The following is a 24279-nucleotide window of genomic DNA, read 5'->3' as shown; positions in this document are numbered from 1 at the left end:
AGAGCTTTCTTCTACCATTTTTTTCAGCTATTTTTGCTAAAGATTACACTACAGCTTCTCAGTGCACATCTCATAAATTAAAATGTAAACAGATGGATGCTAATAGCGCACTTCCTGCTTCTCCAACTGTAAAACACCTTTATATTAGACGCAGACCATACATATCAGATTACTTGGAGCTGGTTATATTACAATGTCTGTACCATTTTGCTCAAGTACATGCAAAGAAACAAAACAAAAACGTGTACAGTCACTTTAAAGGATGAAGAGGGGCATTGAGTCCTTCCTTCCACTGCCTCTGTAGTGTAAATAAACCTGCTATTTCGTGTCATCTGCCCGTAGCGCTCTGTTCTAGCGCTGTGTTGGGAGGGTGCATACTCTTCCCCACCGAGGGCCCCTAAGTTCAGCGTCGCCCACTCACGCCCGCAGTGAGTCAAAGTGACGATGAATCAGCCACAGCATTTACTTCCGGCGAGACAAATTTGAAATGGGTATGCCTGGGGTTTTGTAGTTTATTTAATGTGGCAAAATGAAGGTTTCTGTAGGTTGGGTTCTGAGTTAAAGACCAGCTGGCAAAATAGTGTTTTATACGGAGAGTTTTTTAGAGGCAATGTAAGCGTCCTCTTGAGAGTGGGTTGACAAGATGGATGCACATTTAATCTTTAAAAAATATGTAAAAAAAAAAAAAACAATTTCTCTGTTTCAGTATTCCACTTTATTTGTAAATATTCTCTCTTTTCTAGAAGCCTTTAATCAGCATAATTTCAATCTTGATTTGGTTAAACATGTGTAAACAAAAATATCTCTGACTAAATGATTGTTTGTTGCAGCACTAGTATAATCTAAAACTCTTGCTGGGTTAAATATGATATCCCAATATTCTACAGGCCAATAATATTTAATACTGATGGAGGGCAGCTACAATGAATACTTAAAATACAGAATTGTGTAGAGTCTTGGTCTATAGTCAGTGCATTTGTATATTTCATGAACAAGATAAAATTTAATCCATAGGGAAGTCCTGGATCTTTTGCCGGATTTGGTGGCAAGGTTGTCAAAAGAACTGAAAATTTGCGATGCACTGATCCAATTTTTTCAGTTCCAATATCGATTCCGATACTATAACTTTATGTATCTGCCGATCTCTGACATTCACCGATAACAGAGCACAGACTGAAAACAGCATTTATTTCCTTTAAACTGAAATAAAATAAGACATAATTGATCCAAACGTGTTATGTAGCTGTAGAACAGCTTTGTGTAAGTAAAAATTCCAACATTATGAGACTCTTTGGACCAACTATGACCAGTCTTATTACATCAATTTAAAAGCCCAATCAGGATCTTGGGTGAACCAATATTTAGAAGCCAATATCTGAAACCAGTAATTTGTCAGTATCAGTATAATACTTATCGACACTAAAACTAATAAGGTAGTATCGAAATTAAATACTCATTTGAGCAGGTATATTATTAGCCAGGCTGGCGCCACCTAGTGCCTCTGCTCAATTTAATTTCTCGCCAGCGACTAGGTCAGGAATCAAAATACACTAGACGGTTCGCAAAAACCCTGGAAGTGCAAGTTTGGGCACCAGCCAATCAGCGAAAAGCCATATTTTCTGTGTTGTCAACAATTCCTGAGATGAAGGATTTCAAGCCAGAATAAAGAGAATGTTTGGTTATTGCCCTTCTTTCTACGGGATTTGGGAAAAGCTTAATATACCAGTTAGCCCCGTTAGCGGCGCATTACATTACAACCAAGTAGCAGTGATTGGTTCAATTAAAAAAAAGTACCTGCCTACCGTTGAGCGAACAAGTTCTAACACTACGAGGTCAGACGGATTCTACAAAGTGAAACTGGCTGATGAATCAGGCTAGAATATTTTAGTATCGTGACAACACTAGTCAGTGACAGATATTATCAAGTTCAACCTTTGTGCATTTAGCCTTTGGATATTTCAAGTACAATGTCATCAATAGGGAGAACTTGGCTCGTTCCCATTTGGCAGTATGACATCATCTCACTTTAGAATCTGAAAACCACTGATAATACCATCAGATCACTACAAATACACTCCTGTTCTTTGTGAATAGGACAAAAACAATAGAGACTCCAATGACGGACAGATGCAGTGGATTTAAATTCCCTAATGGCTCACTGTACACTATACATGACCCCACCAATCCTTGTTTATACTGGCTCAGCGGTAAAGCCATGATTTGGATGGGCAAGTCTCTACAGGGCCCAGAATAGCCCCACAGTAGCAGCTTCAGTGTGGCACATTAAGTGAACAGGACTGCATGGATCTGGATCTAAGTGACTCATGGAAAAAACATGCAGGGCGTTTGAAACAAGAATTGATGATTTGAGTTTCACCGTGTTCAGGACAAAAGCAATAGCAATAGTTCTCTTGGCCCGTTATACTGTTAAAAGTAGAAGTGCAGATGATTCCGCGTATTATTGCTCTGGCTGGAACTGATTGGTGTCAGGTGTTGGTTTTTATGGGTTCTGTGGTATTGTTTGGTAGACAAAGTGAAGAATATGTACGTACTGCTAGACTGATCGCAATTGAAACTAAATTACAGTTTGAATGGACGCAAAGGCTGCAATTTTTTAAGGACCATAATTTCCTCCACAAACAACAAAATATCCTGTCTTATCCTGCATAAAACCCTATATTTCAGACCTGTACAAACATGCTCTGTTATATCAGCTGACAAACTAATACAAGAATCCTATTTCAATTTTTCTCAACTTTAAAGGTGCATGGTGTAACTTTTCTGGTGGAGGGTCTGTCAAATGCTTTTCTCCATGGAGATGTTATTGCTTTGTCTGGAATGTTTCACAGTGTGGTATTAAACCTTTTTATCTTCATGTTACAGATCAGATCTATGGAGAGGCAACCCTACTCAGTTCACAGTGCCAGTTTTCTAGGTATTTTTGAGCTATAAAGCCATCTCTAATTGAAGAGAAGCTATTTAATGTTATACTGTGGAACATTCCGGGCAGAGCAATGGCCTATCCATAGAAACAAACAAGTGACCTCACCCAAAAAGTTAAAATTGCAAAAGCAACATTTTGCAAAAAGGTATTGTTCACAAATTGTTTTTACCCTAGTAGCAGCTTTCCAGGAACAGTCAACACTTTAAAGATTTACTGTCTTATCTCTTTCTCATTGAAGGTTTGGAACTATACAACGTTTGTGTCGTAATAAACATGAAGACTTTATAGTTACAAAACATGCCTGTGGGGACTGAATAACTGGAAATGGAGCTTCACTTTGCGATTAGATTTGGCTGAGATCTAAATGAGTGATATATTGAAAGTACTAAAAGAAAGACAAGGCAGCGGACAGACTGTAGGAGCTGAGGACTCCAGAAACTGCACCACTGAAAGTCTTTGATGCAGTTTCTGGAGTTATCAGATTATTGAAATGTCATGTTACATCTGTCACATCTCATATCCTTTCTTTTTGATTGTTCACACCTAAGCTGTTGGTTTTATTAAAGAAAAGTATGCACAGAGATGATAAACTTATGTGGCAAAGACAAAATGTTAAAGATTTAAAGAGCGTTTTAACTAACTGTACTTTCCCACAATACAACAGCTGCTCTAAAAATCCACTGATAGATCCATATATATATAGGAACGCTTGAGGGTTTCAGATAGGCAAAGTATGTGACAGTACAGTGGCTCAGTTGGTAGACTGATCCGAACGTCAGCGGTTTGAATCCTACTTTCATGTGACATAAACGTCATTGGTTGAGCGGTCAGATCCACTGACCCATAGGTTGGCGATGCGATTCCAGATGACTACTGTTGTTCTGTCCTTAACCCTCCTCGCCCCCAGTGTCTGCATACACTGGTGTTTGAATGTGTGTGCGAATGGGTGAGTGAGTCCTTTATGTAAAGCGAGTGAGTCCCTTGAAGGTGGAAAAACACTATATAAAAATGTGGCCATTTATCATTTTGTTGGTGCTCTGTTTCTGTGTTTTAATGCATCAGTAATAATAGTATAACTAATCCATGTGTTGCTGTTGTTGCAGGAGCCGTGGGGGCCCAGTCCCTATTCTCCATGCCTCGGCGGCCCGGCTATGGCACCATGGGGAAGCCTATCAAGCTGCTGGCCAACTGCTTCCAGGTGGAGATCCCCAAGATGGATGTCTACCTGTACGAGGTCGACATCAAGCCTGACAAGTGCCCTCGCCGTGTCAACAGGTACACCAGAATATAAGGCTGTGCAGTTAATCTAATTTGAATCAAGGTTGTCATTTGTAATTGGCAAAGATATACACTCAGACAACCTTTATTGATCCACAAGGGAAATTATTTGGACACAGCAGGTCACAAATCACTATGTATTATAATTAGGGGTGTCAAATTATCGCGTTAATTGCGATGAATTAATTACAGTCATATTTAGCGCATTATGTTTTTTAATCGCGTTAATCTCATTTTAAATCTCTAACTTTACTGTTTCTGTATGCGAGTTGCTTTATTATAAAATCAGTTTTTATGTGTTGTTGGGACAATAACAACACACACACACACACAAAAAAAACACATTTATAATTTTTTTTATTTCCGTAATTCCATTTCATTGCCGGAAACCCACACAGAACGCGCGCAGTAAGAGCGATGTAAACGTCATGTTAACGTTGGCGGCATCAGTTGCACAATGGACGAGGTCGAAGAGCCAGTAGAACAGAGGCAGCAGTGCACAGGTAAAAACGCATTTGTGTCTTGGAAATTCTTCTCCCGACGTGAAATATAAAAGAAAATAACAAATATAAAATCGCCTACAACTTAAATGTCACTGGTGAAAACAACCTGCATAGGCTCATGATGTCTGCACTACTGTCCTATAGTGACCTGCCACATGAGGGGACACGCACACAAACACACACAAAACACACACACACACAACACACACTTCATCATCGTCATTACCCTGAGAACGCGCGGACCACGTTTCCTTCCGTAGTTACTGCGCGGACACCGCTGTCCTCTCGTGCGCCACGTACGTTTTCTCGCGTACGCTGCGTAAACCGCGCTTCCTCCTGTGCGCCTCTAAACCAGAACTAACACCAAGACTAAAACTGGGACTAACCCAGTCCAGGACTAAACCAGGTCTAAAACCAGGACAAAACCAGAACTAAACCAGGTAAACAGGTCTAAACCAGGTCTAAACCAGGTCTAAACCAGGACTAAACCAGGACTAAACCAGGACTAAACCAGGACTAAACCAGGTCTAAACCAGGACTAAAACCAGAACTAAAACCAGAACTAAAACCAGGTCTAAACCAGACTAAAACCAGGACTAAACCAGGACTAAACCAGGAACTAAAACCAGGACTAAAACCAGAACTAAACCAGAACTAAAACCAGGACTAAAACCAGGACTAAACCAGGACTAAACCAGAACTAAACACCAGGACTAAAACCAGGACTAACCCATTCCAGGACTAAACTAGGACTAAACTAGGACTAAAGTAGGACTAAAGTAGGACTAAAGTAGGACTAAAGCAGGTCTAAACCAGGACTAAACCAGGACTAAAACCAGTGATCTCATATATAAAGTATTTCTCTATCAATAATATTTTTAATATGGTTAAGGAAATATTGGACTTTTTATTGTCTTTAAGTAGACAAAAGTTATTATGTTCAGATTTCCTCGTCTTTGTTACTTTACAGCAAACAGTTCATTCATGGAGACTTGGGCTCAACAGCCAATTTGAAGAGAACAAACAAGAACAACATTTGCAGGATGCGGTTGCTACATTCATGTAGTTTTAAAAAACATGACAATATCAAGTAATCCAAAGTGTTCAAATTACTCACTTTAAGTAATTAAATGGATTAAGTTACAAACTACATTTTGGGATATGTAATCTGTAATCTGTAGGGGAATACATTTTAAAAGTAACCTTCCCAACACTGCAGATTAGTAATAGTAATAATAATGATGATACTGTGGAATGTAAGTGACTGCATCTGTTAAAGTTTGTTAAACAATAAATGACTTTATAAAGTCACTTTTTTTTTGTTCTATATCAGTCTTTTGATCTGCCACAATAATGTAATAATGAATTTAAATTAAAATACCTCAAATTGAAGTCTTTTCTCAGCAATTTTTAGGTGAGATTAAAAAGAGATTAATTAGATTAATTAATTACAGATCATAATTAATTAATCTCTCAATTTTTTTAATCGCATGACAGCACTAATTATAATAACAAAGATCAATAATATAGACACTACTAATAAATTCCAAAGAAGTAGCAAAACTGGCAAGAAGACCAATGTCAAATAATGCATAAGTATATAAATGTATATGTACAAGTAAAATAAAATGTAGAAATATAGTATTACAAACTACATCTGGTCTATATTCTCTATAGCCCAGAGAGCCAATAGTTTATAAGTAAACATGTGGGGTTTGGGGAGTTCAGATGTTGGAGGAATAAATTTGACTATGTTTTCGTTCAAAAGTCAAATAAATACAAATATTTTACTAAATTGTTATGCACCAGATTTGAATTTGTTAAAGTGTAACTTTATTGATTTTTATTTAAGATTCAATTAAAATGCAGGTAATATTATTTTACAGTGTGTGGCAAATATTTGTTGAATTTTGTTCATGTAGTTGCTTTGGCTCACTTTGAGCTTTTTGTACATGTTTTTCCAGTATGTTTTTTAACTACAAATGGCAAATAAACTGACCTATCTTAAATTAATAGTTCCTCTAATGTATTTGTAACCATGTAGGGAGGTGGTGGACTCCATGGTGCAGCACTTCAAAGTGACCATCTTTGGGGACAGAAGGCCAGTATATGATGGGAAGAGGAGCTTGTACACAGCCAACCCGCTCCCCGTGGCACCAGCTGGGGTAAGATGGGGTTGTCATTAGTAACAAGGGTTTGTGCCTGTTTATAATCAAAGCTGAACTGCTGAACTGCTGAACATTTCACCAAATACATAAACAACCATACAACATTTATACATTCTTTTAAGGTGGACTGCTAACTTTTCTGGTCTGTCACTTGCTTGTCTCCATGGAGATGTCATTGCTTTGCTTGGATTGTTACAGAGTGTGGCATTAAACATCTGTCCAGCATTTATTTCATTATGTGTCTTTTAATAAAAAAAATTTAAAAAAAACATAGAAATGCTTCCTACCTCTTCACGAATCTGACCTGTAACTTGGCCTGATGATGTGTCCATGACCACAAATGAGTTTATTACCATACTATAGTAGAGCATTCCAATACAAAGCAATTACACCGCCATACTATCTTTATATTATAGGTGAAAATGCTTGCCTTACCCCTTTTGTCATTTTGAATTTGAAGTTGCTGCTTTTGATTTAAATCACTCCTTGAATCCTACTTATGTAAGAACATTTATATTTGTCTAATTTTGATGGGGTTTTTTGTAGTTAACATCAGTCATTTTGTTATTTTGTTAGTAGGAACATGTAACCTGGAATGTTCTACAGTATGGCTTTCACAATGACAATGCCTACACTTGACTGTTGTTGTATATAAATACACTCTAAACTTGACTACCTGTGTATTTTGTGCATATAGGTGGACTTGGATGTGACGTTACCAGGAGAAGGGGGCAAAGATCGTCCGTTCAAAGTTTCCATTAAGTTTGTGTCGTTGGTGAGTTGGCACATGCTCCATGAGGTCCTGACCGGACGCAGTATGCCTGAGCCTCTGGAGCTGGACAAGCCCATCAGCACCAACCCTGTGCACGCTGTGGATGTGGTCCTACGGCACCTCCCCTCCATGAAGTAAGTGCTTTTATCATAGAACCAAAATCCAGTTCCATTTAGGAAAGACAAAAGCTGTTGTTGTGTCTTAGTAAGAAAGTGGTGTGTGCGTGAGTGTTGGTGGTGGTCGGAGGAGCAGATGGCAACTTTGCTTTTGTCAGTCTGTCCCACGGCAGCTGTGGCTACATATATATATACAGTCTATACTTGCACACTTGCACATCACATTCATACCAGGTAAGGTGAGTGAAGTATTTTGCCTAAAAACACAACACCAGAACTCATGGGTTGATGTACAAATGCTCTATTTGCATTGCATTTCAAGTTCATTATATTTCCGTTTGCCTGTTTGACATTTCTGGTTAGATGCAAATTTAATACAAAGTTCTATTCAAAGTCTCATATAAAAGTAGACTTTGTTAATTACATCTGATCATACTACTTTGAGCTTATATTTTCTTCTTTCTTCTTTACACCTGCTGTTTCTCGAGAGATAAGTTTAGCTGCTGTGCTCTCCAGTCTCATATTAATATAAATACATTATCCTTTATTTACTCTGTCACCATAGCGTCAATATGAGGAGCGAGCGGAAATGAAATAGTGCTTGTATAGGAGCGCAAACAGAGCCTCACTTGATCCCACATCACCTTGTACTTAATGTCTTTTCTGTAGCAAGAGCAGGTCTAGGGTCCCCTGGGCCATAATGAAAACGCGCTGTATTTAACACTTAACTTTTTAACCCAGACCAGAGTGTGCAGTGGTAAGAATCCAATGAAAAGTCAAAATAGGTCATGAACAGAAATTGGAAGTTAAATAATTTTGGAATCCAGACATCTTTGCTTAGACTAGAGAATAGTTCTACATATGTGGTATTTATTTCTATTTTTGATGGAAGGTACACCACCTGCTTATCTAAATTGAATTGCCTAAAATGCTCCAAATTATAGCAATAAACTTCTATCTATCTTCCATTTATTATTTAGGTGTTTTATTGCTCAGAAAATTCTTGTGAAGGGGGATGCCTCTCTAAAGATCAGACTTGTAACTTGGACTCTTGGTGTCACCTGTTGAACTTATGTTGCGAGATAAATTTAATGCCATATACTAAAACATTCTCGATAAAGCAATAAGCTTGTCCATTGTGACAGGCAGGTGGCAGACCCTTCATTAGGACCTACACCTTTTGCAATTAAATCAAACCCCTGAACTTAAATTATGTGTGTTTGTGTGTTTTGCAGGTATACTCCAGTGGGCCGCTCATTCTTCTCTGCTCCTGAGGGCTATGACCATCCTCTGGGTGGGGGGAGGGAGGTCTGGTTCGGCTTCCATCAGTCTGTGAGGCCCGCCATGTGGAAGATGATGCTCAACATCGATGGTAAAATGGCCACTTTTTCATTTTGTAGCATTGTCACGAACAGAAATAGGTATCACCACTACAAGCGTATTACATATCATTCAGGAATATTTTTGAATAGACTGATATGACAATTCAAGGCCACATATAAGATACTAAGCGTGCATGAACTGTGATACATTTACAATTCTGAGATGGCTCCCGGAAAAAAAGACAAATCACTCATTCCAGGTCCTATATTACGCTATGATAATGTTATTACACACTCAAAAACATATCCAGAATTATGTTTTGTTTCATTTACTCATGTTTGAATAATCTTTAATTATTAGTCTGTCTACATTTACAAAGTGCCTTATGTTCTTTTCTACCTTGTGATGTCATGAAGTGATAGTTTTCAAGTTAACAGCTAATTACCTTTAGTTCAGTAGAGATTGGCAATTCCACGTCTGAAATTATCCTATTGATTTTAGTGAAGGTGTATGGATGATTTGTGATAAGGAAGCAACAGTTGAACATTGATTAGAAAATAGCATAATAATAATGATTTACCTTACTATTTTTATGTCATTGTTACAAGAAATGTCCTGGTTATACAAGAAAAAGGTTGAAAATTTTGTGGAAGTATACTATGAAAAGAAATTGGTGAGATTTTTTTCATTTCTTCTTTTAAACCCTTATATTCTTGCCCTACTTTTTGTACTGCCTTTAGACCAGGTTGCTGCTCTGAGAATTCTTTCTAGATCAGCCTTACCTGGTTTAAAAAAGAACATTACATGATTGAACACAAGTAGTTTGTGCCGTTTCCATGGTGATTCTTTTCCTCTATAATTTGACCCTACGTTTAACTCAACCAGAACTTAACCAGCAAGACTCTTTGGTGGAGGTGTCGGCCACGCTAGTCTCCATGGACATGTTTTTCCTTTTTTTCAGTATCTACAATATAAATGTATCTCTCTGGAGTGAACCAAGCCAAGTTACAAGTTGGATCTGTGGATAGGCGACCCTCTCTTACAATAATAATGAATCATTTTTAAGGTATTTTTGCGCATCCATAATAAGATGAATGCAAGGTATACAACTGTTATGCCAAACTCTGAAACTAGGCAAAACAATAAAATCTATGGAGACAACCAGATGACAAACCCTCCACCAAAAAGTTACATAGTGCACCTTTTAATGCTTAGATATTTCATAGTTGTACATATTTGTTTGTGTTTATGAAGGGGTGCAGTCAGAAAAGCAATGTTAATACTGTGAAATACCTTATTTTATGGTGTTTTATATTGGCCCATTAACTCCACAGGGATGGCTAATTACAGAATTCAATCCAGTCCACTTTATTTATATAGCACATTTCATAAACAAAACAAAACAATATAATGGGAATATAAAATAAAGCTGTATTTAACTCCACTAGTTCTCATTAGGGCAATAAAACTAGTAAAGTTAAATCAGAGCAAATATACCAATAAATAACAAAGTAAAACTATAAAAATAAATTAAATAAAAGGCCACACAACTTGAGCAGTGTTAAGAGCCAAAGAATAAAAGTGAATTTTAAGAAGAGACTTAAAGTTGCACTGGGTAACTTTTTGTCTGGGGGTCTGTCAAATGCTTTTCTCCATGGAGATGTTATTGTTTTATCTGGAATGTTTTACAGTATGGTATTAAACCTTTTATCTTCATTGAGAACAAAACAGGCCCAGTCCACACTAGTATATATTCGAGTCATTTTCATTGCGGGTGCAGTGTTCGTCCACACTAATCCGGCTGAAAACGGCTCCAGAAACAAACTGGTGCCGCCAGCTCCCACGAATTCATTTAAGTACGGATCTTACCCGGCACTGTCTGGATGCCTGAAAATGCTGATACTCTGATGTAGGTCTATGCGTCGCGAAGTAATTCACCGCCAAAACGCTAAGAGGCTAAGATATACATCATATATATATGTATATATGTATATGTGTGTGTGTATATATATATATATATATATATATATAATATATATATATATATATATATGTGTGTATGTATATATATATATATATATATATATGTGTGTGTGTGTGTGTATATATATATATATATATATATATATATATATATATATATATATATATATATATATATATACATATATACACATATATACACATATATATACATATATACACATATACACATATATATATATATACACATATACGGTCTATGTGTATGACCTGCAGACGTATAATCTCTGAAAAGTTTAATATGAACCATCTCCAATGCAATAGAAGCACAGAACAAACTCACCATCAGCAGATCACCCTTCTGTCACAGAAAGAACACAGTCCTTTAGTCCAACAGAAGCTGAACTGCATCAGCGCACAAAAGCGAGCTGTTTTATGAGAGCTCAGTTTATGCAAATTAGCCAGGTGGTTTTAATTTTCGTTTCTGTAAAACGTAAACAAATATGCTCAAAGCTGTGTGGATAGGGAAGGCTTGCAGACACAGAAACGACGTGTCTGGATGCAGATCATTTCCGATCGTTTCTGTGTAAACATAGTCTCAGACTCACAATCAGAATGGCTTTTTTTCTAGGTATTTTTGAGTTATAAAACTACCTGTAATTGAATAAAAGTAAGGTCGAGCTGTTTATTGTCGTACTATGGAACATTCAAAGACATCTTCATAGAATGACATCTCCTTAGAAACAAGCAAGTGATGGACCCCCAAACAAACAGTTACACAATGCACTTTTTAACAGAAACAAAGATCTATCTATTAATATGGTTATGATGATTGATTATTATATTGCCTTGAGAACTCTTGAGAAGTCTTACTCAACAACACAACAATACACCATATATTTCCCATCGAGTAGTAGCACGTTTTCTTTGCCATCTGTTTTGAGTTGCCGAAAATATGTGGAAGAAATTCAATGCAGAAACATAGGGACGCGGTAGGAGGCTGTCAGGGTTTTCTGTTTACAAGCCAGGAAAAGAAACGTGTTTAAAAGGGTGTTGGAGGAAGTTGGTGGGATTTTGGCTGGGAACTGGCTGGTCGTTGGTAGGTTGGTTGCCGTGGATACAGAAAGCTTGTGTGTGTGCGTGTGTGTGTGTTTGCGCAGTCAAACCCGGATGTGTGGCGCTAGTAGGCGTTGCCGGGGTCAGGAGGGGAGCAGAAGACGCTTTTGTTTGGCTTCAACCATTTCAAGTCCTCTCCAAGCTTCTGATTGGCTTTTTGTCTCATTTCCCGCTATTTATTGCTGGTCTATTAGGGCTTTCAAATGTGATGTAATCAAGTATGTAAGTTCAAGGGTTGTCAAATGTATCGAAAATCTGATACTAATTGATATTAAAACTAGTATCTAAACTAGATACTCATTTGAAAAAGTATCAATATTAAAAAAGCACATTTACAGGACGGAAGTGACCCTTTCCTGAATAGATGTAGAATCATCTTGAGCTGTATCAGAACAAGTATAAGAGCACATAGACTTGTACAATTCCTGTATCATTCGTTTATTCGTTTTTCAGTATAAAACCAAAAATTAGAAAACGAAAAAAACAACTGTTTTCTTCATTATTTGTCTCCAAAACAAAAATGAATTAACAATAATAATGATAACGATTTGTTTTTTCAGTTTTCAATTTTGTGTTTAAATGAATAATGGAAAAAACGCATAACAACTGTTTCCCATTTACGTGACATAAACTGTGCCAGACTTTGGTGCTGCATATGGACTGAACCAGGATTGATCAAGGATTAAACCAGGTCTGGGACGGAAACCTGGACGGAGACTGGGACCAGACCAGGACTGAAAATTCTCCTGGTTCAGTCCATATGTGGTGCAAAAATCTGGCATCACACTTTAAGTCACAGAAACGGGAAACGGGCGTTATCTGTTTTTTCCATTATTCATTTTAACACAAAATGGAAAAACTGAAAAAACAAATCGTTATCTGTTTTTTTCATTTTGGTTTTGGAGACAAATAATGAAGAAAATACTAATTTTTTCATTTTCTTATTTTTGGTTTTATATTGAAAAACAAATGAAAGAATGATTTAGTACACGCCCATGGACCACTATGGAACCTCTCTGGAAAAATGAGGGATTATATAGATATACTAACTGTACATGGTAATATAACTGAAAGTATTATTATTTAACATTGAAAATCACATTCTGTTGTCTAAATAGTTCTTAATTATCATTGTGGAATCCTTAATATTGAAATTGAGTTTGAAATTTTAGCATCGTGACAGCAGTAGTATTTTCATTTTATGGACTAAAGTGGAGCTTACCAAGGATGGCTAGGTACATAATCAAGCAACAAATGAGACCTCTGCAAAGGAAACTGACTAAAAATTTAAATTCATGTTTAGCTTTATTTTGCAGTGATACATTTTTAAAACCCACAATATGTAACTTTTCAGTCAAAATAAATAAAAAACTAGAAAAGCACTCAAAGAGCGCAGACCTCCGCCAAGGACTACCCCCATTTTTTATATAAATTGCGATAAAATCAGTCTTCTGGATCAGATCCGGATTAGCTTTTGGAATATGAAAGAGGATCCCTTTGTCCATCCCTGAATCAAATTTCATGGGGTTTGGTCAATAATTAACTGAGATATTGAGAAACAAAATTTTTGGCCCCATTTACCACAATGTTAACAAAAATTTCAAAGTGATCCAGAATCCAGGATTTCTTCCGGATCACCCCCAAAATGAAATCAGTTCTTCCTTTTCACATTTCCAACAAATCCTGAAAATTTCATCAAAATCGGTCCATAACTTTTTGAGTTATGTTGCTAACAGACAAACAAACAAACAAACAAACAAACAGACAAACGCCGGCAAAAACATAACCTCCTTGGCGGAGGTAATAAATAAAAAAGCAAATAAATAAAAGTATTATTTGGAGTATTTGGAGCATTTACAGATGTAGACAGTAATGAAGTAACATGGCATAAACCTATCCAGAGTCGATTTTTTCATAATATAGGACTTTTAATATGTATAAAAATATTTGTTACCCTCATGAAAAACAATATAATAATAATATGCACCCTCTTCTTAGCTGTGGTTTGTTTTGTACTTTATAAATTTGACAAACTGGATCTGGTAGCTTGTTAAACATTTTGTTAAAAGAACTTTGCTACAGCAGTACATTTTCAGCAAACAAACTCTGGGTGGATCTTCTGTGATCTTGTTCCATTACCACAAAACAAATGAACCAGTCATATTGCTCTTTTGTCTTTCATGGGAACAGTTAGTTTAAAGGTGCATTGTGTGACTTTTCTGGTGGAGGATACGTCAGATACTTTGTCTGGAATGTTTCATAGTATGGTATTAAACCTTTCTGTCTGCACGGAGACCAAACCAGACCAAGTTACAGGTCAGATCTCTGGAAAGGCAACCCCACTCAGTCAGAATGCCTGTTTTTTTATTTTTTTATTTATTTAGTTAGTTTAGTTTTGAGCTACAAAACCACCTGTAATCGAATACATGTAAGGTAGAGCTGTTTAATGTCATACTGCGAAACATTTCAGGCAGAGCCACGGCATATCCATAGAAACAAACAGGTGACACATTCTCAACCATAAAGTTACACACTTGCACTTTTAATATTTTGTTTGTTTGTGAGTTGAATAACTGTCCCCTCCTACCACTTCCTCTACAATACTCTGAATGAATATAATATTTAAAATGTAAAACCTTTCAAATCTACATCTACAAGAATGACTCACAAATCAAAACACAATATAAAACTAGAAAGTGGAAATAACATGCGGAGGTGATGTCATTTCCTGTCATAGGTTTTAAATGCCTCATCAAAATGCCCCCCCTTGTCCCTCAAGTAACATTCAATAAAAGATCCTGCAGTCAGTGTTGTGTCTAGTTTAGGTTTGACTGTTTAGAATTTACTAATATTAGACTCATTATTGGATTGTTTGTTATTACTCACACATTGGCAGTTGAGTTTTTATTCTCTTCTCTAGCCAAAATTCTCGCAAAAAAAATTTGTGTTACCATGGAAATCTGCCATGGTTTTGGTAGTAGTGCAAAATGCTCATAACGATACAGTAGCCAAATCAATGTAAAACGAAAGTGCGGTGGAACAACTGAGTCAACCTCTGGGTCATGATCGTTCTATAGTGGCAGAATACTTTTTAAATTGCCCATATTACACTATTTTCTGATCTATGTTATAATTGTTGTTTATTCATCAAAAACATGCCTAGAGTTGTGTTTTGTTTCATTCATACATGTTTAACACACAAATCCTGCATATTTGAGCTTTGGAGATGTAGAGAGCCTAACAATAAAGGATTATTCAAATATATGAATGAAACAAAACATCACTCCAGGTATGTTTTTTGAGGAGGTAACAGCATTATAACATGAAAATCTCACAAGAGTCAATTTTGTGTAATATAGGTAGGACCTTTAAATGACTTTTTTTTTCATGGCTGATGCCGATGCTGATTGTTTAGACTCCATACCAACAAACAGCCGATAAACTCTGCTGATATTTTTGGGCCGATTTTGATTATTTTCTCCTAATTTTGTATTTTAAATTTGTGGGGACCACACAATCAATCAAATATATAGAAATATTTTGGATTGCCAGGCAAGATTGTCCCACCCAAAGATTACAAATACTACATTAGTGAGGAAAAACAATTACCTGTATTTAAACAAACATTTAAGTGTGTTTTATGAGCTTCTCAGATTTTCCATGGGTCAAAAATTGTTGTGTGAAAGATTTTTCGTGTTGAACATTCATTTTACTTTCATTTCATCTGTTAGTTTGTTTTCTGTGCAAATAATCACTTGAATATTTGTGATTTTAATTATGATTTAAGGTCTTTAATATGTATGTTTTTGTGCTCTTTCGTTATAGTATCTGCCACTGCTTTCTACAAGGCCCAGCCCGTCATCCAGTTCATGTGTGAGGTCCTGGACATCCACAACATCGACGAGCAGCCTCGCCCCCTCACAGACTCCCACAGGGTCAAATTCACCAAAGAAATCAAAGGTGAGCGAGGACCACTGTCCACACCGTAGTCTGTACATACAAATGGACATAGCTGACCTGCTAGCTGCCACGTTTCAAATAGGAAGTGAGCATGGGGTCACTGCAGGCTCCATCGTCTCTGGCTCCAGTTGATTTTACACTGAAGAATTCTCTCTGTAATTGCTTCTTTGAGCCTCGTCATTTTGATCATAACATGTTCAAATTCACCCCTATAGCTGCTAGTCTTGTGAGTTTTATTTGACTGGAGCTGAATACTATGTCTCACTATGGCTCATTTAGTCCATTTAACACACTCTGTCTCTGTACTTAAGATATGTATTTCAGAGACATACCTTTTGGGGTTTGTTCATTTTTAAAGAACTGTTCAAAATCTGGCTTCTTTTTATATTTATGTCTTTATTTAAAGTCATTTTACGAACCTTATCTGAGAAATGTGTTTAAAATCATCTAAACTTGAAACTTAAATCTTAAAATGCATATTATTTATAAAAAGACATCAATAATAAATCATAGTTAACATAATTACATTTAAGAATTTACTAAAAAAAAAAAAAGTCGTCTTTTTTTTCCTAATTTATGCGAAGTTTATATTTTTACTTCCTGTTTGGACATGGGCAGCAGTTATGACGCATGTGGAGGTAGTAACATAGCTGTTATCTAGCAACCATTACGTAAACAAGGGCCAAAATGTATCTCAGTTGCACAATAGTTATCATAAGGCAAATAAAAATGAATGAGTACACACTTACTTTGTTAAATGAAGGTTTAAACTGTTAGAAAAATGCCTTTGAACAAATTGTCCATGCATTTTGGATTCTGTTTTCCACATTAAAAGAGGTATTCAGTTTTAGAACTTACTAGAACTTTCCTTCATAAACTGCCACTTAACTGATGTAAAACTATGATAAATATCCCACCAAACCAAATCATAATTAGAAAAATCAATCAAACATCTGCTCTTAAAGCTATAGTGTGCCCAATTTGGACATCCCATTACTAGGTCTGTCACAATAATAAATTTTAAAGTGTGATATATTGCTGAAGTAAATATAGACAATAAACGATGATACTGAAACTAATATATGCCACAACAACCCAAGAGCAGATTTAAACCACAAAAACTCATCTAAATCTAGAATATTGAATGAATTGATGGATGAGGATTTTAAGCTGCTGAGAGAACTGGGTGTGAATGATGAACAGAACTTTTATGATTGTCCAGTCACTGCAAAGACATTTTCTTTGTGTTTGATTTTTATGAACTATAACATCAGCCTGCCCAGAGACTGCAGGTGGAAATTGGCACTAGTGCTACATCCTGGTACATTGCATCTCTGCTGTTAAGGTTACATATTACGCATATTGTGCACTGTCCCTGTCTCATTACATTACTAAACTAAATTAAATACAAAAATTATGAGCTGCAGTAAAAGAAAAAAAACAAAAACAGTAGAATGACATTTCAGCACTTAGTCTGCATGTGTGATGAGTCATAGAAGTTATAAATTCAACTTTTTACTGTTCAAGTTGTATTGTAAAGCCAAAAAAATAACCAAATATTTCCCAGTAGTGCAAACAAAATGAAAATAAAAAATAAAAAATACACAAATATTGACCCTGCTCAAAATCTATCTATTTAGAACCTCTTTTAAGTCTACTCTGCTTTTATTATCATGCCTATATTTTGACTGATTACCTTGTTTTTTATATGTACTCTTTTTAATTGTATTCTTTGAGTGTATAGAAAAGTGCTATATAAATGAAATGTATTATTATTATCATTATCATCATATATTAAACAATAAGTCGATATAGTAATTATCGTGACAATCCTACTCATCACTAGAACTGGGACTCCCTGTCGTAGCTCTTTCTTTCTCCACACACTCCTCGCTCTGTGTTCACTTCAGCTCTTTTTTATTATCGTCTAGGTTTGAAAGTGGAGGTGACGCACTGTGGAACCATGAGGAGGAAGTACCGCGTCTGCAATGTGACACGCCGGCCCGCCAGCCACCAAACGTGAGTCAGACTGTGGGCTGGAGGAGAGACCAGCGGGAGACCAGGGAGTGTATGGGAGGACGGAGGAGGAGAGGGTGAAGAGAGGAGGAGGAGAAAGGAGGAGAAAGGTGGGGAGGGGCCAGGAGTGTATGGGAAGGGAGGGGAGAAAAGGGAGGATAGGGGAGGAGGGAGTAGAGAGGAGAGCGACTAGAGAAAGGATCCTAGAGATGTAAGAGAGGAGGAGAGAGAGACAGGAGAAAGGACAAGAGAGGAAAGAGAAGGAAAGGAGAGAGAGAGGAGAGATAGAAAGAGAGGGGGATGGGGAAGGTTGGGGTGGATGACCGTCTTTCCGCTGCTTAACTACAGAGGAGTGGCTGAATCATCTGACTAACATCCACTCAACATTAGTCATATTTTAATGAATTTAAACACATCTGCTGTTTTGGCATGAGCACTTTTAAAGACATTTGTATCACTGTAGTGACCAGATATTAAAGGTGCACTATGTAAGCTTTTAGGTGGAGGGTCCACCACATGCTTGCCCGCGTAGAGATTGCTTAGCCTGTAATGACCCACTGTATGGGATTAAACATATCTGTCTCCATGGAAGCAGGTGATGCCTCACCAGGTGGAGGAGAGGAGACCCGGCTCATAGTGAGAATGCATATTAGTCAGGCAATAAAAGCACATCTAATTCAATAAAGGGTAGATGTAGTATATACATTTAATGCCACACTATGGGACATTCCAGGTAAAGCAATAACATTTTAAAGGTGACAGAGCTGCCACCAGAAAAGTTACAAAGTGCACCTTTAATGCATCCGTCTACATCATAATGAGATTTTAAACCGCTCTTGGGAGCTGGGTATACTTACTGCTTTTTGAAGTCTTCCTATGTGGTTATTTCAGATGATTCATCAAAGCTATTCTAACACTTATAGTTACACTTATAGCACATTTCCAGTCTCTAAATTGACCAAGATGTTACAGAATATTTCAAAATGAGCCTCTAAGGATCACTCCATTAAATTTCTCCAGAAATAATGTCACTTATCTCTACTGATCAAAAAAGCACTGATTACATTTAATTTAAAGTCACTTGGTAATTACTTTGTAAATATGCTTTCAAACATCACCTCTATTCTTCACAGGTTCCCTCTGCAGCTTGAGAATGGCCAGACCGTAGAACGCACAGTAGCCCAGTACTTCAGAGAGAAGTACAGCCTGCAGCTGAAGTACCCCCACCTGCCCTGTCTCCAAGTGGGCCAGGAGCAGAAGCACACCTACCTGCCTTTAGAGGTGAGAAAATACATTTACAATTAGACATTCTTTCAGTCTGACAAAAAGAGTTTAAAACAGAAGGCTGCATGAACCTTTACCAAAGAGAGAAAATATACTACTTAAAGGGCCTCTTCCCATGTTTTCCCCATATATTTGAGCAAAATGTATCTTGCTCCAGTTGAGGTCCACTGTGTATTGTCTCCATCTGTTATAAAGCATTTTACTGTCTGAGAATCAGGTGCACGGTAGCATGCTAGTTGTTCTCAGCTTTACCATGACCAGGCAAACTTCGTTCTGGTCTCGAAATGTTGTGGAAAGTGCTTATAAACTCACCATGGTGAATAATTAGGATGCTTAGAATGCATAAGGTAAGTGAGGAAGAACTTTGAACCACTGCAAAAATTACTAGTTCTGTTATTAAGATGGTAAACATCAGGTACAGGGGCTTTAATTGTAATTTCCTTTCTTCTTTTTTCTGTTTTTCTAGGTGTGTAATATTGTAGCAGGCCAGAGGTGTATCAAGAAACTGACTGATAATCAGACCTCCACTATGATCAAAGCCACTGCCCGCTCTGCTCCAGACAGACAAGAGGAGATCAGCCGCCTGGTGAGTTGAGAATCAAATTTTAAAAAAATTAAAATCCCATAGTTCATTTAATTGGCAATTTCAAATATTTAAAATTCTTATCATTACTAATCTCAAATAGAATTTTGCTAGATGAAAATCTACAAAATAAGTAAAAGTAAATTTACTTTCTATGAACTATGAAATGCTTTAAAGGTCCTATATTACACAGAATTGACTCTTGTGAACTTTAAGCCAGAGTGTTGTGGCCTCTTTAAAGGGTCACTAAACACCAAAATCAATTTTTGCTGATTAGCTGTTTAAAAGGCTCTAAAATAGAAATATATACCTATCCCTGGCCTTATTTGGGGATTTTAGTGCTATTTTTTGTATTTGTTAAAAATCTGACTTTTGGGTCAAAAGCTGTAACGGCCTCTTTAGGATCAACTATGGCCAGTCCATTTGAATTTCCAGGTTGGACCAACAGCCACCAATGAGTCAGATGCAGGGTTATTACGTGACAAGCACAGCCACAAATATCCACTCTGTTTCAAGTCTGGAGCGCACCAGTCCGCACCTTGTTGGACTGTTGTGGCTGTCAGTCGGTTGTCAGTTATTGCTCTAGAGCCCGTCTCTCACCCGCTCCCCCCAAGCCCCACCTCCCACTCTGGAGGATTTTTCAGATTTTCCTTATGGGTGGAGGAAAGCTTCGGGAGGGCGTTTAATGGCTTTTTAATACATACATGGAATTGTGTTTTGTTTCATTCACACATATTTGAGTAACCTTTTATTCGTCTATGTATATCTCTAAAGCTCAAAATCCTTTAACAGCTACCTTTTACCGTTTGTTTAGTAGAGATGGGAAATTTCGGCTCTGAAGTTATCCAAATTATTCTAGTGAAGGTGTTTATATATTTTAAAAACACAGTAGAGTACTTCCTGTATCACCACATGACATTACAAGGTGGAACTGTGTTTTCTGTTTGAGAGAAGAGTCAATTTTGCGTAATACAGGATGATTAAACTAGGACTAGATTAATACTAATTAGGTCTGAACCAGGACTAAACCTGATCTAAGCCAGCACTAACTAAACTTGAAAATAAAATAAAATATCTGAATATTTCAAAGAAAACATTTTGAAGGATTGCCTAGGCAGTTCTGTATTTCTCTTTCCTCTTCTCATTTTATATTATTAACACAGACATGTCCGTCCATCACATGCACTGATTAGAAGTCTAGTTTGGGGTCAACAAAATGCCCCTGTTGTAATGGCCCTAATGTGTGCGAGGCTGCGTCAGTGTTTGTAAAGAGCCTGACGGAGCACACATCTCCACCAGCTATTATCAGATTAGCGTAGGTTAGTGTACCTGTTCCATATTAGCTCCTTTCCCATCCCTGCACTCGGGAGCAAAATGACTGGATTGCGCACGCTGCAGACGTCACTGTGTTGGAGATGATTAAGGTGTATTATTTTTTCAGACCAAACCCTAACAATATGAGAGCTACTGTATACGATTAACCAGTCCAACCAGGAAATACTGAGATAATAGTGTTATTTTAGTTTCTAATTTTCTACTTAGTTTTGTCGGTTACATTTTTATTATCTTTTGTTTTAATACAGTGTTTTTTTCATTTTGGAAAGCAAGGAGCATGATGAAAATGTCTGCAGTGTTCACTTTGAGTAGGATTGAGTGAAGATCTATTGATATGAATTTGACCATATCCATAGCAAAAGAAAAACTGAATTCTGTCAAATGGAAAAAAAACTTTTAGTTTTTGTTTTTTTGAGTGAAGGCATTTCGCTTCTTCAGTTCTGGTTATTTCTGATTTCTTTGTGTAGGGGCAGACTTTCTCTTCAATCTCCACTACTCATTTTCTCATACTATAACTTCAGACATGGATACAAACGGGGACATCAGACTGGGGGTAAAGGGTACTGTTTACCCAGGGCCCAGTGCAGGGAGTCCTTGTGAGCCTTCCACAAATTGTATTTTTGTTCATTAGACAACAGGTAGTGTGGCTCCATTAACATGATGGTTTAATCCTGGTTTAGTTCTGGTTTAGACCTGGTTTAGTCCTGTTTTAGACCTGGTTAAATCTTGTGGTAGTCCTGGGTTAGTCTTGTGGTAGGCCTTGTTTAGACCTGGTTCAGTTTGGTGTTAGTCCTGATACTAACCAGGGGCCCAGAATCTGGTACTACACCCCTGAAGAAAATGCAAATCTTTCTCCCATGCAAACCCTTCCTAGTACTGACTCCATCCTTCCTCCTTTCTGCAGGTGCGCAGTGCCAACTACGAGTCGGACCCGTTCGTGCAGGAGTTCCAGTTCAGAGTTCGAGACGAGATGGCCCACGTGACGGGGCGAGTGCTACCCGCCCCCATGCTGCAGTACGGCGGCAGGGTGAGCACTGAGCACTTTATGGTACCTTCCTTTAAATCACCACCATTCTCTATGTTTGTGTGCCAGTCTGCCCAGTCTGCCCAGTCTGTCACCCACCCCACCACCAGCACCGCTCAGGGGACTAACCAGCTTCTGGTCACAGAGGCATGTCTGTTTGGCTTGGGTGTGAGGGTTCAGTCTTGATAATACTGCTGCAAAGTCAGTTATAATGATCTGAAATATGGAAAGGAATATATAATTTCAAATGTTAAAATAAATATATCAGAATTATGCACATTTCATAAAGAATGCAGATTATTGAGACTGAACCACTGTGTTGTTTTAACAATTCATTTCACCCAACACATTTGAATTATACATTTATTTGTAACACAGTTACAGTCCTACCATGTAACTTTTAGCTTAAATATGGACTGAAATAAAAACATGGTCTATTTTTTAATTTATTTTTATTGCACTGAAATAAGTAAGCATATAGGCAAACCTGAGTCTATTTGACCTGGAGGAGCAGCTTCATTTGCTTGTTGCCATGGAAATGCTGGTCTTTTGGCTATAATATTCTACAATGGTTATAATTAAACCATGACGATGTCGGTTTAATTATAACTTGTTGTATACATCATTATCCTAGAAAATGGAAATGTTATCGCTTTGTCTGGAATGGTTCACAGTATGGCATTAAACCTTTATACCAAACAAGACAAGTTACAGGTTAGATCTGTGGAGAGGCAATCCCACTCACAGTCTGAATGCATGTTTTTCTAGATATTTTTGAGCTATAAAACCACCTCTAATTGAATAAATAAATTGTGGAACATTCCAGGCAGAGCAATGATCCATAGAAACAAGCAGGTGACAGACCCCCAACCAAAAAGTTATATAGTATATTTTGTTATATTTTAATATATATATATTTTTTTTTCTAATTTAATTTTAGTTCATAAATTGTAGGCAATAGCTAGGCTTATCACTTTAAAATAGTCATTAAAATGTCTCTTATTTACTGTAGAATTATACACCCTTCCATTACATAGCAAAAAAATCACACTGTAATTCTTTTTCACATCAAACATTTCCTCTGTTTTAGGCACATATTTTCTGTGTTGTGATTAGTTTCTGTTGAATTGTAGTTTTGTAGATGTATATAGCACATCATTGCCGTCTGTATGGTAGAAAAACTGAAATGTTCTGAAATGATTTGTTACCATGACCACCACATGGGAGAGTGCGTGTGTAATGTTGCCTTGTTTTTCATTTGTGACGTCGTTGCAGAACCGCACAGTGGCCACGCCCAGCCACGGCGTCTGGGACATGAGAGGGAAGCAGTTCCACACCGGAGTCGAGATCAAGATGTGGGCCATAGCCTGTTTCGCCACACAGAGGCAGTGTCGAGAGGAGATCCTCAAGTGAGACTGCACAGATAGATAAATTGATAAGCTTTATTAATAGATAAGCAGGTGATAGAATTTTTTCTTTGACAAGACACAACATTCATCATAAAGACATACAAAAACACTTTTAAAAAACATAGCACAATTTAAAAAAAACTACACCAGTGGTCTGAGTGTCCTAAGAAATACTGTCTCAACATTAGTAAACATTAGTTATTCTCATATCAAACTGTGTGATTGTGTACTTAAATAGGTGGTGTTTGTACATTTCAATACATAATTTGATTTCACTTTTCAAATTCACATTTTTTTCAGGAAATTATGGCCCAGAAAATGTCCTTGTGATCATGTATTCTATGCTAATCTACTGAAACGTGTTCAAAATTTAAATATATATATATTTTTTAATTTAGTATTTTATTATTATAAAAGGTAACCTGGTGATATGTTAGATGTTAAAAATTATTATTGTAATACTCC

General features: G+C 37.1%; 1 protein-coding gene across 3 annotated transcripts in view; it reads left to right on the top strand.

Annotated features, from left to right (window-relative positions):
• LOC110174242 (protein argonaute-3) overlaps positions 1-24279 on the top strand; it is a 54660-nt gene that overhangs the window by 16177 nt on the left and 14204 nt on the right. For 2 of the 3 annotated variants that reach the window (XM_055164129.1, XM_055164132.1), the window contains exons 2-11: positions 4048-4219; positions 6770-6890; positions 7591-7799; positions 9017-9153; positions 16029-16163; positions 18095-18182; positions 19313-19460; positions 19930-20049; positions 22286-22429; positions 23681-23814. In XM_055164129.1, coding sequence (XP_055020104.1) covers positions 4048-4219; positions 6770-6890; positions 7591-7799; positions 9017-9153; positions 16029-16163; positions 18095-18182; positions 19313-19460; positions 19930-20049; positions 22286-22429; positions 23681-23814 — 1408 coding nt within the window. The remainder of the gene's footprint in view (positions 1-4047; positions 4220-6769; positions 6891-7590; positions 7800-9016; positions 9154-16028; positions 16164-18094; positions 18183-19312; positions 19461-19929; positions 20050-22285; positions 22430-23680; positions 23815-24279) is intronic. The other variant, XM_055164131.1, reaches the window with a different exon arrangement.

This window comes from Boleophthalmus pectinirostris, unplaced genomic scaffold (genome assembly GCF_026225935.1).
Source record: "Boleophthalmus pectinirostris isolate CB_2022bp ecotype Guang Dong unplaced genomic scaffold, ASM2622593v1 HiC_scaffold_6, whole genome shotgun sequence".
Lineage (NCBI taxonomy): Eukaryota > Metazoa > Chordata > Actinopteri > Gobiiformes > Gobiidae > Boleophthalmus > Boleophthalmus pectinirostris.
The sequence above is the reverse complement of the archived record's forward strand: the minus strand, read 5'-3'. Positions and strand labels throughout refer to the sequence as shown.